The sequence below is a fragment of the Labrus bergylta genome, chromosome 7 (assembly GCF_963930695.1).
Source record: "Labrus bergylta chromosome 7, fLabBer1.1, whole genome shotgun sequence".
Lineage (NCBI taxonomy): Eukaryota > Metazoa > Chordata > Actinopteri > Labriformes > Labridae > Labrus > Labrus bergylta.
In genome coordinates this window covers 16566371-16584087 of record NC_089201.1, presented here as the reverse complement: position 1 = coordinate 16584087, position 17717 = coordinate 16566371, and the positions used below count along the sequence as shown (strand labels likewise).

General features: G+C 43.7%; 1 protein-coding gene across 14 annotated transcripts in view; it reads left to right on the top strand.

Moving 5' to 3' along the window:
- The window catches only part of plekha7a (pleckstrin homology domain containing, family A member 7a), a 161645-nt gene that overhangs the window by 131897 nt on the left and 12031 nt on the right, over positions 1-17717 (top strand). For 6 of the 14 annotated variants that reach the window (XM_065956886.1, XM_065956887.1, XM_065956889.1 and 3 more), the window contains 11 exons: positions 2147-2328; positions 4541-5071; positions 5794-6343; positions 8116-8199; positions 9053-9298; positions 10671-10724; positions 11053-11136; positions 13778-13843; positions 15886-15966; positions 16950-17099; positions 17239-17340. In XM_065956886.1, coding sequence (XP_065812958.1) covers positions 2147-2328; positions 4541-5071; positions 5794-6343; positions 8116-8199; positions 9053-9298; positions 10671-10724; positions 11053-11136; positions 13778-13843; positions 15886-15966; positions 16950-17099; positions 17239-17340 — 2130 coding nt within the window. The remainder of the gene's footprint in view (positions 1-2146; positions 2329-4540; positions 5072-5793; positions 6344-8115; positions 8200-9052; positions 9299-10670; positions 10725-11052; positions 11137-13777; positions 13844-15885; positions 15967-16949; positions 17100-17238; positions 17341-17717) is intronic. The other 8 variants (XM_065956888.1, XM_065956892.1, XM_065956890.1 and 5 more) reach the window with 8 other exon arrangements.

Genomic DNA, 17717 nt, shown 5'->3' with positions numbered 1-17717 from the left:
GCAAACTTTCAGGCAGCGATCGATCGAGCAGGAGGAGCCGAGATACTTCACTACTGATGAAAGTCCCAGTAGACTGAAATGCAGCTCAGCGCAAAACATGTTGATCGTTGAGGAAGAAACAGCAAGAAACACTCTCCACTTTCCTTAGGAGAGGGAATCTCAAACAAAATCATCCCTTTAAATACAACAACTTTTCAGAATTAGTAACTTAGGAGGGCGGGGCTTGACAGAGGGTCAATTATTTGACAATTAGACAAAATCCATCCAATCCGTGATAACAATCCACCCAATAGCGTCTTCAGGAAGCTCTAAGCTCAGTTTGCTTCGTCTCTGTCCGTCCACCTGTGGAGGTGAAATCCATCTACAGTCTTTAAACACTTCACCAAGTGAGAAGAGAAAGAGACAGACATGAACATCAGCAGAAGTTGTATTTTGCCTGCGAGTGTAATCATCTCATACAGTATGGTATGATGAACATGTGAGCTAGCAGGCGCTTATGGACACGTTTACATGAAATCAACATTCAGTTGAATGTGTCTTCATGACCACTTTATGAAACTAAGTCAACAATTGACTCTCCTTTTAGTTTCTCTGTTGTGACAGCTAATGCTTGAAGTAAATATACTGTACATCTGATGAGCTGTGAAATGCTCCGTGTTGTTTACGAGCTAACTTGGCGGTGAGGTGTCTCGCATCATTGTCTTGTTCTAAAGCCAGAGGAAAAAAATATTTGATCGATCCGGCTTAAGAGCCCCCTGCCTACCCTAAGTAACCCTGACGCTGCTTTGTTGTGTAGTGAACTTGCAGTGGGACAATATTTCCCAAATTGCACGTCATGCTGTAAATAAGAAGACTGGAAACAAGTGATTGCCCTGACCTGACCATACAGTTGTTTGGAAATCATCACTTGTGATAAATCAAGAGAGATAAGCTAGTTTGCCTCAAAGACTTCCAAACAATCCTGCTTCTTTTGTGCCCCATTACGTACACCATTAATCAGGCTTGAGTCACTTTAACCTGCAGACCTGGAGGCTCCATCCACTTCTCTGTTTTACAGTCACTGTTTTAAACTAAAACTTTTAAGCTAAAAACAGTCGCTTGATGCAGGTTTTAAAAGAGGTTAATGAGTGTTTGGGGCTGTGAAATCAAAACGGACTGTAACACAGTCTTTAAACTGGTTGTAATAGTCGGGTTTGTCGTAGTGACCATGCCTTCTCCTTTAAACATAGTCTACCAATGCTTGTAACATGTTGAAGTACATATTAGCAGCAAAAAATGACAGACAGTGTCGCATACGCTTTGGCCAAAGGCTTGTGATTTATGTCTGGAACATCACATCAGACAATAAGACCATATATGTGAGTAACTTCACATTTTAAAAACAGATACACACACAGTGCTAGTAAGATTGTGTCTCACCTGTTCTCACATTAAATGTTCTGTTCAATATGATTCTTCTGATTCTCTGCAAGCTGATGAATTGGTACAGGACGCCTCTGGACTGTCACACCACGACTATATAAGATCATCTGACTGATGGCCGTCTCAGTGCGCACATGAAGACATATCCAACCTCAACTCTTGCATGGCTGTCGTGAGCTCGGCACTTTAAATCACAGTGACCAATTACCTTCGACGTGAAGTGGAAACTGATCAAGCTCACATTTCACTCCACCTCTTTGCTTTTCTTTGCTAGACCAAGACAGTTGTTGATCTTATTTCCTTATTTTGAAAGAGATAGTGAAAATCAATGGTACCAGAAGATGTTTTTAAACGTTTATTCACTATTTTATATGTTCTTAGTAGTTTTCTCAGCTGTTAAAGAAGAGACACGAGCAGGTTTGTGAGGAGAATATGCTCCTTTTTTCTGACACTCACATTTTCTCCATTGTACAGAAGACTCTCTCCTCTCATTGGTCCAGAGTTGTGGCTTTGTTGGTTGTACCTGGCTGGCATTTTGTCTGTTTTTCTCTTGTGTGGTTTCCTTCATTCTCTCTCTCTCTCTCTCTGTGTTTTGGTCGATGCTTATGTGGCCCTTGATGTTGTTTCTCCTCTCGGACAGCATGATATCTTCCTCCGTCTCTCTGACATAACACAGCTGATGTCTCCGCGCCGCTAACCCGCTCTCCACTGTCTTCCCGTATAGGCTAGCCACACTGGTATGCGCTCGTACATTTACAAGCAGAGCTCTGTGATTGGCTCGCAGGCGGAACACACAGGGATGCGGACGTACTACTTCAGCGCCGACACACAGGAGGATATGACCACCTGGCTGAGGGCCATGAACCAGGCCACCATGATGCAGAAGCACACGGACACACTCATCAGGTGGGCCTACACAAACACACGCATGAATGCAAATTATGCCACTGAACACACAATTAAGAAGAACTGCCCACCCTAAATCAGGCTGAATGTTTGAGTTTGTGGGTCATTTCAGTCTCTTTGCACCTATAGAAACACACCAGAACAACATTTCATTTACTTTCACTACCAAAAAATTCAGATTTGTCCACCTCATCCCTTGAGCTCCCCCTTGTGTTTGTATCCAGTATATAGCTTCTGTGTTGTTTTTTTTTAAACAAAACTGATTTTTTTTAGAGATACAAGACACTTGAAGACATTGTTTTGGGAAACTATGAATTCAACATTTTCTTACATTGACACACACACAAAAAAAGTACATGAACTAAATACATCCTATAGATATAACTACATTTTTTTTTTTTAATTATTATTTATTTTTAACCTTTATTTAACCAGGAAAAAGTCTCATTGAGATTAAAAATCTCTTTTACAAGAGCGTCCTGGCCAAGACAGGCAGCAGCACTACATCTACACATACATCATTACATTTATTTTGGGTGCGATCAATCAACGACTCCATCCAAATCCATCGTTGCAGCCCTTTCTATATTTTGATTTTTTTTATTTATTTAACCTTTTATAATTAACCCATTGAGTTCAAGATCTCTTTCACAAGGGCGACCTGGCCAATAAAGCCGCAGCAGCACACGTCATCATAATATTACATGATTAAGAAACAGTTTTCAGACATTAAGTTAGGAGCAGACAACAATTACAATGTGCAAATCGATTTGCAGATGAAGTTCAGAGTTGTGATGACAGATTACAATTTAAAAACACATCAGACACTTTCCAACGATCTGGAGTTTTTTGTCTTTTAAGATCGAGCGAAAGGCTTCAAGTGAAATGAGATCTGTTTGCATGCTTGATTGCAAACATGTCACCATAGATAACACTGACTCCTGGAAAAACATCTCAAAACTCTGCCTCAGCCTGAAAGCTATATCATATAAACACAGTTCTTTTCCCCCCGGCGTGTTTGTTTGATTGAGAGCTTACGTTTGTGATGTGGAGAAATGCCGCATTTTGAGACAGCAGCCGCTCTCTGCATGCATTATTTATGTGTAGACTGCGGGAGGTTGCACAGATCAAATATGTTCCATCGTTCACTGGCATTTTCACACACCCGGCAGCTTGCACTCTGACGCTTTCATTGTTTTTATTTGTTGCTTTGGAAGAGGACATCCCACAAGAGGAGACGGGTTGTTCATGAATGACAGAAAAGGAAACCCAGAGAAACCCGGCTCCTGCTTCCAATATTTTTAAACCGTATTTTTCACCCCTTATTTTGTTTTTTTTATTCATTTTTAGAAAACATTAGTAATTTAACTCAAGTCATTGTATTATTTTATATTGTAATTTTATTCTAACGGATTGCTTACATGTTGTCTCCCCCCCACTCCCCCCCCCACACACACACACACACACACACACACACACACTTTTTTCCAGCAGGTGTGTCACATTATCTCCTCACCTTCCCCAGCCCATCTTTCCTTTCGGGGGTTTATTAAGGGTTAACAACCATTTTTTCAAACTTTTAAACTACATTACCTTGAATAAAACTCATTAAATGTCAAGTTTAAATAAGTCTCAAAGCTTTCCAAAACATGTCTGTGAAGTTTCTTGTTCTAAATCCACTCTGATCCTGTATTTGATCATGCCTATAAACCCCTCTATTTCAGCCCTGCTCAGTACAGGCTGTTTCTGTGTCTGTACCTTTAAATATGTAAATGAGCTCTGTCTGACCACGCCCCCTCTCTGGAAGGGTTTGGCTCGGGCTCGGGCTTTCTCGCTCGGGCTTTCTCGCTCCATGTCCTATTGTTTACAGTAAGAAGGCAGACTCAGAAGGCAGAACAAACACTTAGCTGTGGGAGTTTCAACCAGCTGGGGGAGGGGTTACTGCCCTTTGTGATGTCATGAAGGGAACATCTTCAAACCGCCTGTTTGAGCACACATTTTCTGAAAAGTGGAGCTGGCAGAAGACGGAGAGGAAGGACTTCTCTCATAATTGGGGGGTTTCTAGACAGACTAGGGACACATATTAGAGTTAGAAAAAATATGGTAATGGGTATCTTTCATCATATGTGACCTTTAAAAGTGAGTAAGAAAGTTAGAGAATTAAAAGAGTATGAAGGACTATGACTCATTATGTTATCCTTATTCTCCACAGACCGTCTGAGAATTTTGAGAAGTTGCAAACGGTGCAGCAACACGCTGTCCCACAGACGAACCACGTAAACAACCACAAGTCCAAAATGCCAGACTCTGACACCATCAGACCCATTGTCCATGAGGTTCTCCTGGAGCCGTTCCACCGCGATGCAGACGACCGCTGCAGCTTCCACAAAGACTCTCCTGCCACCACCATGTTAGGAAGCACACCCCTGGAAATGGACACACACACCTCCCTCCCCTCTAATCTCGCCCCCTTCGCCCTCCCGCTGTCAGACCACGTGTCGGCTTCAGCGCCCGTGTCCAGGGTTCCATCTAGGGCACCGTCAAGAGCCGCCTCCACACTGCCCTCCAGTGTCTGTACGAGGAACGGCCTCGTGTCCACGCCCAGCCCCATCCTGGAGCCGAACGGGATAGCTGCTGGGACCTATCAGAGGGCCCCCCCAGCGCCCACTGCTGACACACACAAACCGGTGCACAGGAGGAGCACTCTGGAGCAGGTGGAGCAGTGGGTCCATGTCCAGAAAGGGTAGGTCTTTGACATATGTGGAAAGCCTTTTTCACCCATGCACTTCTTTAAAGTTTCTTTAAAATGTTCGAACAGACGGCCCCTGAAATCTTCTTGAGTTGGTTGTTCACACATGATCCTCATAGTGTGGGATTATCCTGTTGGATGGGGCGGGGGAGGTCTCAGGAGTTGAGACATGATGTGAAAAGGATGACAAGGAAATGGCAGATGAGGCTACAGCGTCTGATGCTATAATGACAGTTTTTATCATAATATACGACCAGTCACTAACAGGTCGCTTGATAAATATGTCAGAGGGTAGATGTCTGATGAGGATATTCAGAGCACGCTGCAGGAACAGCCTTTCATTTCATTTTCAAGATATATTTTTGGGGCTTTTTGTGCCGTTAGTGTAGAGATAGGATAGTGGACAGAGTCAGAAATCAGGGAGCGAGAGAGTGGGGAATGACATTCAGGAAAGGAGCCACAGGTCGGATTCGTACCTGGGCCGCCCACTTGGAGGACGACAGCCTCTGTTCATGGAGCATGCGCACCAACCACTGCACCGGCGCGCCTCATAAGCCCGTTAATATGTCCAGAAAAAGTTTGGTAAAAATGTGAAAGTCATTTGTTGTGTGTCCTTATCTTCCTCTTTATTGTTGAATATGATTCAAGGTGAGATAGGATTTATTGTCTTGCTTCTCTAAAATGAAAATAAACCCTCTTTTGTTTCTCCCTCACAGCCCCCCCTCCAGAGAGAACACCCTCCCCCGTCGCACACCACCAACCCAGCACAAGTTCACCTCCATGGACTCCTACCAGACACTGCCAAAGACCCCTCGCCAGAGCCCCCTCCCCGCCCGACTCGGCGAGTACAAGTACGCCCAAGACCGCCTCAGCCACTTCCGCCTCACCCCAGAGCAGGGAGGCCCGGCGGCCAACACCGTGTGGCAGCTGTACGAGTGGCAGCAGCGACATCAGTACCGCCACGGCAGCCCCACGGCACCACTCTACACCCCGGCCCCGGATTACCCGTTCGGCCCTCGCCCACCTTCCACTGTGCCACCCACTGTAGCTAAGTCTGAAGGTGGACCCCGGTGTGTGTCAGTACCACCTTCGTCCGCAGACATCCCTCCACCTGGTCTTCCACCCGGGAGCAGCAGAACCCTGTCGCCCACTCGCAGGCCGCACACGCCGGCTGGGCGGGTGACAGTCAGACCTGTGGGTGATCGCTCAGTGGTGGACATCCCCTTCACCATCTCCCCCCGCAGGAGCAAATCTCAGATGCTCAAGGTAAAATGAAGTCTGATAGAACTGAACTACATAAGGGAGAATTTATTAAGTCTAAGTGACCGACTGATCAACAGGAGGTACCTGAGTATCAAAGATAGAAAAACATAAAAGTAGTATTTCTGAGGCAGCTTTAAGATACTGTGGGAGTTTTAGACTTGTTATTTAAAGAACACATATTGTGCAAATCACACTTTATCATGCTTTTCTAAATCTGATATGTGTCTCTAGTCTGTCTACAAACGCCCAAGTGATGAGAAAGGTCCATCCTCTCTGTCTTTTGCCTGCTTCACTTTTCAGAAAATGTGTGCTCAAACAGGCCATTTGGAGATTTTCCCTTCATGACATCACAAAGGGAAGTAACCCCTCCCCCGGGTGGGTGACACTCCCACAGCTAGGTGTTTGTTCTACCCTCTGAGTCTGCCATCTCACTGTAAACAATAGGACATGAAGCGAGAAAGCGCCAAGACCTTCCAGAGAGGGGGCGTGGTCAGACACAGCTCATTTACATTTAAAGCTACAGACACAGAAACAGCCTGTTCTGAGCAGGGCTGAAATAGAGGGGTTTATAGACATGATCAAATACAGGATCAGAGTGGATTTTGAACAAGAAACTTCACAGACATGTTTTGGGGAGCTCTGAGACTTAATTAAATTGGATGAAGAGGAGGATATGTGACCTTTAAGAGACTGAAGTTAATAATGAAGTTAGTTATAGTAACAAAAGCTTTATTTGCATAGCAGCCTTCATGCAAGACAAAGCCCAAGGTGGCTTGACATGGAAATGGAAAGACAATGGAAAAGATAAAGCAGCAGTTTAATAACGTCTACAGAGATCGTAACAGTTGTGTCCATAAAGTCTTAAGTTGTAGACTGAACGCAGGGTATAAATATCACCATCCCCCTCCCACTCGCTCGAGGTGAATTCCCTTCCACTTTGAGGAAAGAACAGTAGGGGGTAGGCACGAGAAACTGCAGATTAAATCCAAATGAAAAACTCGGCTGTTTGCGTTCACACATGCTGCTCACCTCGAAAACTTCAGGAATTTTTGTGCAGGTGTGAACGCGGCTTCAGATTCAGTGGCATGAGGATGAAAACAGAATACTTCTTCTTCTGTCATATGAAATATATTCTCTGTTGCAGATTTTTTGTACCTTTTAATCCTTTTTTTTTTTCAAATGTTAAAACATCAAAGAGATTATTTTCTCATGCAGAACAGTGTCAGTCATTGTGACAGGCTGCGGCCGGATGTTGGAACTCTGCTCTACTGAACAGAATAATTGTTTTAGTGCTGCAGGGTGACACAGCAGACAAATCCTTAATGCACCCCGCTCTGTAAAATAACCTTGCCTGTCACCGCAATCACTCAACAATCAACTCTGCTGAAAGTAAACATAATGTTGAATATACAATGCATTCAAATTCATGTGTCAAATGTATGCAGAGTGATCGGAACGAGCCACCCCATTAGTATTTGCATATCAAACTTTGAGTGGAAAACTTACAAATATGCAAATGTACACCCACTCTCCTACAACCGAAAGCAAATTAAATATGCCTGGAGGTTGTAAAAAAAAAAAGAATTGTGTTATCAAGGTCATGTGTATGGCTTCCTTTAAAAACCAGAGCTGCGGCTTCCGGGTGATGTGAACGTTGTTTATACAGCACATTCTTCACCATTTCAAAAACACACATAGTGTCTGTAATTTGATTTCTTAATGTCACTGCATTAAGTCAGACAGTGTTTAAAATGTGTTTTTTTATGTGTTGTCAGGCTGCTACTATTGACAGACGGTCAATGCCTCCATCTGGCTACATGACACACACAGTCAGTGCTCCCAGCCTCCACGGCAAAACGGTACGTCCAGAAAATCACACCTGTGTCCGTCAGGCATGGATGACTTTATACTAAATATTGTGTTTTTCTCTCAACTGAACCTGGAGAAGAAAACCCTTAAAGACATAGTTTTGAGTGTGTGAAGTTGTACGAGTTAATTATCAATAGTAAGTGTACTATATTCAGTAGATGACCGTCAGCGTGTGCACATGTTTGGACACGCTGACAGGAGCTAAACTCTGTAGCGTAGTTGAAATGGTCTGGAGTCAAACCTACGTAAAACCAGTTTAAAGAGTCCCATCTAAAACAAATCCACATCATTTTTGGGATATTTTTTCTGTTTCACCTTGTTGGATGACTACTGTGAAAGAACTTAATGCTGGAGGAAAGGACGGCAAGGCAAAGCAAAGCGTTGAAAATCCTAAATAAAAAAGCAAACTTTCCCTTTTTAAATTTGAAGGCTTTACAGACCTGTGTTGAATCAATGTGTAGTAACCTCTGTAGTTTGCTTCCATGTTTTACGACGCGGTGTTCACACTCTGATACAGCAGAGAAATCCGTCACCAGTGGTGTGTTTATATTCTACTGCAACAACATGCTAACAGATGTAGAAAAACTTTAGATTTATTTTTGTGGCCATGAGCCGTGCGGCTGCAGATGATCACTGGGGAAACATTATCATCATTTTCAGTGCATTAATCCCCCTAAATGTAGCTGCTGTTCTGCTTGTTCAATCTGGCCCTTCAGCTGATCACACTAAAGAGGCTTTCAGCGAAGCAAGTATAAAAACATTTTTTTTTTTTTAAACATTGAAGTTAGAGGTTTGGTGTGGTCCGTTTTGACGCCACGTTCTCTGTCCTGTGGTGCCCGACAGCCCGAGGAGCTCACCCTGTTCCTCATTCAGCTGCGCCGGCATCAGGCCAAGATGGCCTCTGCCCGTCACCACACCTTAGCCCAGCTCCAGCGACTCAACGGCCCCAAAGAGCCCCTCCACAACAACCACCTCCTCTCTGCTAGCACCACCTCTAGCACCAGCCCCCTCCTCAGCTCTGGCCCGTCTCCTGTGTCCCGCCTCGGGCATGTGAGCCTCTCAGCTGCTCTGGGCTCTTGCAACACCCAGGTGGGGGCACGCCTGCCTGCCGGCCCGCCCGCCCCTCATTTTACAGAGCGCTGCAGAGGTTGCCACTGAGCACTTCAATGTACTGCATCACACTTAAATAAGATACGCAGGATATATGCTGAACATATGAGTCCATAGCTGATGTTACACTATATTTAAAGACAGTGGTGATGTGTGTAAGGTATGTGCTCCCAGATCCAAGAGACAGTTTATTACATTTAAATTCTTGTACCGTCTTCATGTTGTCTTTGAAAAAAATATCAAATAATGACCGTTTATTTTATCTGTCCTAACTTTACGAGCGACCATTTCCAAGGATTTTGCACAACCAGTCCTAATATTTCAGATCCTCTTTTTTTTTTTATATGTTCTTTACATTTCATGCAAATAATCTTTGGGGGTTTCTTATGACTGCTATAGCAGAGTGTGCCATAGAGGGTTGTGTGGTAACATGCAAGACGTGATACCATTGTTTGTTTACCTTGAATACTGAACTGCTTTATCATATATAGTCAGCTGACATATTGGACACACGCTCTACCTGCACACCACAATCCCTCTGTAGGCTGTGATCAAGATGCATCAGTGTGGCAGCAGCTCGTTCCATCCTTATTAAGTCTCTTAAAACAATCAATCAAATGGTGGCCGACCAGAAATGCTTAAAAATGAACCTTTCCAATGATACATGAAGCTAAACGCTAAACACACAAACGTTAAGAGAACGGTCAAATCTCAGTACATCAGTGGCAACCTCTCCCTGGCGCTCCCATGTTTTAGTGTTTGACATCAGACGTGGTGAAACCTGTGAGCGCTGGCCTGGCTGCTGCCGTCATAGAACCATCCTCCTCTCTCTTTTTGTCCATGTGCTGTTTCTCGGCTGGTCAGTTTCCATAGTGTGCTTCTGGTGATCCCCGTCCACAGCATGCAGCGTTGCTAACTTCTTTCCACGTCCACAGAGCCATCACATGCTTTTGGCTAACCGGCTGCTTGTGGATGTGTTGCTCAGTTTGGTCCTCTGATTTGTGAATCTTTCATCGTGCTTTTTTTCTCTGTGGAGTGATGTGAGCTGAATTAAATCTGAATTCAGCGAGTGTTTTTAAGATCTGCTGCTTCTGATGGATCTGGTTTGTGCTGCTGTTTCTGTTTGTGGCAGTGGAAGCGTCTCAATACGATGAATATTTAATGTACATGTGAGAGAGAGAGTGTGTTTGTTGATTGTGCTGCATGTTTAGACTCCACACGAGTGTCGCTACATCCTGCTGAAGTGATCGTCAGTGAAGCTTCTTCACATTCAGACGACTCAGACACTAAATAATTGAATACACATGGGCACAAATCAATAATCCACGCTGACATGTTTGTCACTCTGCAGGCTGATGACACCTACATGCAGCTGAAGAAGGACCTGGAGTATCTGGACCTAAAGGTGAGAGGAGGAGACGTAGCGACTTTGTGCACAGATCTTTTGTAGTTATTTTAGCTTTAATTCAAGTGTTTTCTATTCCTGCTGTGCCTTTTTGATTTGATCTTCCTTTCAAACTAACACACACCTGGTGTTTCTTACTGACAAACTCATGATTAACTCTTGTGCAGAGGCATTTGTGTGTCACAGATTAGTAACTTAGAGATGTTTAAACATCTGTGTGAGAAACAAAACATCCCCAGTGCACTTTCTCCATGTGCCTGTTTTTTTTTAAAAGCAGCCAACATTTTGTGACTTCGGCTCTGTGTTTCTTTGTGATTTTGACTCCCAGATCAGAGCTCTAGAGCCCCTGATCCTCGCAGTTCACAGTTTACTACTGCACTGCACTGCTGGGCCTCTCAGGCCTCTAATGAACGTAAGCTGAATGTGTGTGTCTGTAGAGAGTATATGTGGTGTACACACAGATAGCTGGTGTGTCTGTGATTCTCTGTGTGTGTGTGTGTGCGTGTGTGTGTGTGTGTGTGTGTGTGTGTGTGTGTGTGTGTGTGTGTGTGTGTGTGTGTGTGTGTGCGTGCGTGCATTATGCTTGTGCATGCTCCTACAGTGTTCAGACTATAGGGATGCATGTGTGTAATCTGTATGTGGGTGTGTATGTCCTCATGTGTTTAGAGATTCTTGATTCTAGAAATAGACCATCCCATCGCTCACAGCACCACATCCACAGCTTGAATGGAATCAAATGTCTTCATCGTGACCTTTGACCTGTCCTCCACCCTTCCTCCTCCTCCTCCCATGTGGTGATGTTGGCGATGCTGGCAAACATTCAGTGGGCATGGGACGGCTCGGCAGTGCATGTGTTGTGGCTGTGGCTGTGGCCCAGTGGTCGATAAGCCAGCTGCTTCTTCCATCGGCTTGACTAAGAATTAATAAGCACGAGAAAGAGCTGTAAAGGGTGAAATTTGCCGACATTTTCATTTTTCAAATTTGCACATGAACTTGAATTTAATGCTTCTCCAACAAGCAAAAAAACATGTTTCAGGAGGTCATTTTCGCACTCTAGAACCCTGATAGTAACACACGTCTGTTTCTGACTCGGGATTCAGTCTGTAATAACTTGGCTGTTCAATACGAAGCTTCGACTCTTTGCACCTTGGATTCAGTTCAGTGCTCCCGCAATTAAAACATGGTCGTAGTCTCAGGGATTTCACCCATCGGTGTCTGAAGAGGCGTCATGAAGACCAACGATCATGGTCTGTGTTGGAAATGTGAACTCAGGCCAATTTTTGATCAATCTTAAAACTGACAAAGAGGCGGAGCTGAGGCGGGCCTTACCTCAGAACGTGGAGCCGGGAATGATGTCACAGCCGAGTTAACCACGTTCCAGCTGAGAGTTGGCAACAAGTCGGACAAGCAACATGGACGCCTTTGTTGTGTTAGCTGATACCACGTGATACCACAATAGTGACAGGTTAAACGTTACTGTTGACGCATGTAGCAGCCATGCTGGATTTGAACTCTGAGCACTGAAGGTACTCCAAGTCAGAATTCTGACTTCTAGAGGACGTTCCTGATGAAGCATCAGACCGGCAATTCGGAATTTCCGACATCCGAAATAAAATGGAGATGACCATAACGCCTTCCTGCAAACTGCTACAATATGCCCACCTGTCAGTCAACAAAGCCTAATTGTACCTTGTATTTGGCCCTTATGCAATCAATCGGATGAATTATCACAAACTTTCAACCCTGTGGACACTTGAGGAACTGCAGTTTTTTATTGTGCCTTTTTGCCTTCATTGGATCAGACAGCTGAAGAGAGACAGGAAATGTTGCGAGGAGAGCGTGGGGAACGACCTGCAGCACAGGGCCGAGGCTGGAATCAAACCCATGGCGACTGCAGCAAGACTACAGCCTCTGTACATGGGGCATGCGGCATGACGCTTGTTGTATAACGCTTGTTAAAGAGCTGACAGTCAGACGGACATTCAAACATTTCAAGCTTTAAACATTTTTTTCCCGTTTCAAGTCACATCATCATTATCTATAATATTGGTTAAATCAGCTAAATCTAAGGCGACTCTTCTGAGTGTCGGGGTAACATTTCGTTTTAGTGTGAGATTTTCATATTCGGTGTGCTGAACTGGCTATAATCATCCTGTCTGCTTGCTTTGGAGAGGGGGAACCCTCTGTGGATTATTCTGCTCCTCATATAAACCCTGTGAACAAAGAACACAGAAGAAACTTCAACCTAAAAACAAGTCGAGCAAGTTCAAGTGAATCTCGCAGCTGCTCAGCTAGCAGCCTTGACGTCCAGTGTCTGCAGAGAGAAACCCTGATTTGTGAAATGTGAAAATCTTTTATTCAGTGTTTTTTGTACTGGTTTTATTCATCGAGTCTGTTTGCTTTGGAGAGGAGTAAACCTCTGCAGATAATTCTGCCCCGGGCAAAAAATGAAACATGAGCACAAAAAGGTCATTTAGGGACAAACTACGTTTGAAAGATTTTCAGTGTGCTGTTCTGTTTCTCCTGCTGTGCTCCGGGTTCATTGACTCAGCTAAAACACTGACTCATGTGCAAATTTAACACTCGATTTGGGATCTTTCTGACTGATGTTTCAAATGGTCGACTTTTAGTCGGCAGCCGTGCAGTGAAACACAATGTGAGCACCTGAACCTGATCCCTGCAGGGTGTGTGTTTCTTAAAGACATGTCTTCCTGCTCTCACAGAAAATACTGCAACTTTGTCTGCATGGAGGGAACACTGCGTGCTTGCACATGTTTTATTGATAAGGCAACTTGTGCAGGGCTTCAAAGTGTCCATAGCCATCATGTTCTTCGTTTGAAGAGCGGATTTTATGTGCCAAACTCACCCATGCTGTCATGTACAAGAGGCAAAGAGAATGTGTCACATAGAGTCTGTCTCAGCCTTGTTATCCTGTAGTTTGTAGCTGCTCTCTGTGTTCTGTATCACTCTGATTTCAGCAGCATTGTGCCATAATTCAGACACTTCTTACAAACCAATGTCACATGTGGAAATGTTTACTTTGTGATTTTTAGGTAGCTGGAAGTCAGACGCTGAAGGAGTCGGGGAAAGCTGTCAAGGTTGCAGAAAGTGATGTGGATGTAAGTGCTTAAGAGCTTTTTAAAACAGTGGCTGCATTAAATTCACACACTTCTATTCTTTGCACCGTGAAGGAGGTTATGTGGTTGAACCTGTCTGCTCCTCTGTAAGTAAACAGGTTGTTTTAAGATGACATGTCAACAACATAAATTTAATTTGGTGCAAAAGTCAGACTGAAAGTTGCGAGTCGAGAGCTAAAAAAAACAAAACAACCACAGGCAAATGGAGTAAATAAAAGCACTTTAAAGGGCTGCTGTAGAAATGCAAATTTTAGATTTAATGTAAATGTTTATGCTTTATTTTGCTGCTATGAAAAGAGAAAACTAGTTTGTGCACATCCAAGCAAAATGCATGCAGGTGCAGGACACAAAATGCATGACGTACAGAAGAAAAGAGAAAGGTGTTCACACTGTTCAGCTCCAAATGAGCAACTAAATTCTGAACAGGGTAACGTGTCGATCCAAAAGAGCTTCCTCAGGCTAAGGCAGTGGTTCAAATTAAATTTCTCATTGGAAGCTGAACAGTGTGCACACCTTCCTCTTTTTTTTCCCCTACAATCTCATCATAAACTTTATTTAAATGAACAATGTGTCAAATGTATCCATTGATTTATACTGAGGAATGTAGCTTAGTGCAAATACAAATAGATACAGGACAGTGGATAGAGTCGGAAATCAGGGAGAGAACGAGTGGGGAATGACTTGCGGGAAAGGAGCCACAGGTGGGATTTGAGGATTTGTGCGCGCGCACTAACCACTGCACCACTGCACCACCAGCGCCCCAAGAAGTTTTTTAAACTTACACAAAACAAAATGGATACCTGTTTCAATACCAATAAGACAAAAATAGAAGTCCTGGGCCCCAGTATCGGCTGATTTATTGTTTTAATGAATGAAATTGAATGTGAACTCCTGCAGACTATATGCATTGTACAAATCATGTATTTCAACAGTGCTCTCTCTCTTTTGTTCACGGCAGCTTTTGTTAAAAATAGGACTCATTTAGTTGTTTGTTGCTAAATCCCTCATTGTGCAAACAGTCGAGCTTTGCTTCACTTTTCAGATACACTGGCTGCCTCCTCTTCTCGTGTGCAGTGTTTGCTCCAAACAAGCGAGAGTGAGATTTGAGTTAGGAAAGCAGCACTGAATGTTTCAGCTCGATCGTTGGAGAAAAGTGAGGTTTATTAAGACAAAACAAAACATAGATGTTGTGGGGAAAGCGTGGGAGGAGGGTATTATTGCTCTTAGCGTCAAGAGGCAGACAACACAGTGCTAATAGTTGAAAATCATCACTCTTCCAGTTTGATTATGCAAACAAATCCCTGCGGCCTTTCCAAACAGTCTCATACCTCCTCTCAAAGTATTTCACAGTAAAAGCTTCATACGCAGCTGTTTCAACAATTGATGAGAGCGTTGTACGCAATGAATATTCGATTAGATCCAACAGCAACATCGCAGTGGAGAAAACAAGCGGATTAATAATTCATCTGAAGGGGGATCAAAACTGTATGGAGTGTCAAAATGTACGTTGGTAAGCACTTTGTTCACCCAAAACTGACCTCACGGTGTGCATGTGTTGTTGTTTTATCCCAAGAGATTCAACCTCTGCCTTGAAGTTTGCTCGATTTAATCATGGTTTAATTAAAAAGAGCCTCCCTGACACTGTAATTAAAAGTGTCAGGTGGGTCGCACTCTCTTTGTGGGATGTTCTCACTCACAGTAATTACACCTGAATGAGAGCAGGGGCACTATGGGACTGAGGATATTAAGTGTTACTAACCTGCATGCATGCCTTTAAATATTTAAATCAGAGGTGTGTATTTGCACAAAGCACAGGTGAAAAGACAACAATGTACTCTGTAACACACACACACACTCTCCTTCTTGCAGTTGCTAATTTATCGGCTGCACAAACAGGAGGAAGGTGTAATTAAGTAAATTGAGCACTTAATCACCAGAGGTCAACACGCAGAAACACTCTTTAGTGCACAAGAGAAGTGTTTATTTTCTTCATGCTCCACTCAGCTCTGTGTCTCCCTCTGCAGGTGAAGTTGAGCCGCTTGTGCGAGCAGGACAAGATACTGAAGGATCTGGAGGCGAGGATCAGCTCCCTGAAGGACGACAAGGTGCACACGACCCCGCTAGTTAAAGAGGCCGCCTGTCAATCAAAGCATCTGGTTGTTGAGTGATGAGTCATCAGGCATGAAATGACGGGCACTTTGATGAAGTATAAAAAAGGATCGTGCCACGTTCAAGGGCAGAGCTCAGACTGCTGATATCTCATGAGCTGCAGTGAAGTTTGATTTTAAAGATGGTGAATCAGGACTCAGAAAGAAGACAGCACTAAAAATCTAATTTTTTGATTAGATTAGATTTCCAAGCAAGTAGAGCAAAAAGTAGAGCTGTCAATTGATTACATTTTTATAAATATAATTAATTGCAGAGTTTTTAATTAATTAGTAATGTATAAATGAGAAGGACTGAATTACAGCTTGATTCACTGTTGGAAACCCTGTTTATAGTTTTATCTACAAAGCTTCCACATTTCAATTCTACTGTTCTTCATGTTAATGAGTGAATTCACTTTAAGCTGATCAAGTTTCTTCCCTGCCAACACCTCAACACTCCCACACACATACACACACACAGACACACACACACACACACACACACACACACACACACACACACACACACACACACACAGACAGTGCACTTCTGTTCTCTGCAGGCTGCTTGCCTCGCCCTCTTCTCTTCGTCTCTCTCCCTCTTCATCTATGTTTTATTCGTCTCAAAAGATGGATAACAATAAAACAAAAAGCCATGACATTTCTAAGTCCGCTGTGGACGGCTGTACGATCAGTGACACATGACATCAGAGTACAATTAATTAGCGTTGATTTTTGTGACTGTTTATTTTTTTTCTATAATTAATTAGTCTAAATGAACATGTTTTTTTGGCTAGAGGGGCTCAAATTGTTGGAAGACCTTGTTGGAAACATGCTGCCCTCTGCAGTCTAATTGGCAGATTAATCTTGAGTACACATTTGCAGAGCTTCAAGCGTCTGAACAAAGCTGTGGTTAACCTCTTGACTGCTGGCTCCTTTAGGACAAGCTGGAGAGTGTTCTGGATCTGTCCCACCAGCAGATGGAGCAGTACCAGGAGCAGCCGGCCCACGCCAGCAAGATCGCCTACCAGCAGAGGCTGCTGCAGGAGGACCTGGTAACCATCAGGGCCCAGATTTCACGCCTCTCCACGGTTTGTGCATGTGTTTGTGTGAATGAGAGACAGTGTGGCTGCTTGGTATTATTATTATTTAAACACTTATATAATGATTTTTCTAATGATGTGTTATTCTGAGTGTGTGTGTGTGTGTGTGTGTGTGTGTGTATTGCAGGAGATGGCACTCGCCTGGGAGGAGTACAGCCGACTGGAGCGATCAGTGGAGCAGCTGAGGATGGTGCTGCAGGCACACATGAACCACAGCACCACCCACCAGGTGAGAGCTGGAACTGCAGCTTTATACACAGCTACAATCATGACCCACATAGAGCATGAATAACACCCATTTGGTTGGTATCAATGTGAAGTAGGCCGATAATCAAGTTACAAATCTGGAGTACAACAGGAGAAGGGGTTAAAAATGACAATCAAACAATCAAATCTGTCACCTTTAAAGCCAAGGTGCAGCAAACATACGTGAAAGCAGAATAGAACATGCGATTTCACAAAACTTGTGTGTGTGTGTGTGTGTGTGTGTGTGTGTGTGTGTGTGTGTGTGTGTGTGTGTGTGTGTGTGTGTGTGTGTGTGTGTGTGTGTGTGTGTGTGTGTGTGTGTGTGTGTGTGTGTGTGTGTGTGTGTGTGTGTTTGCCATA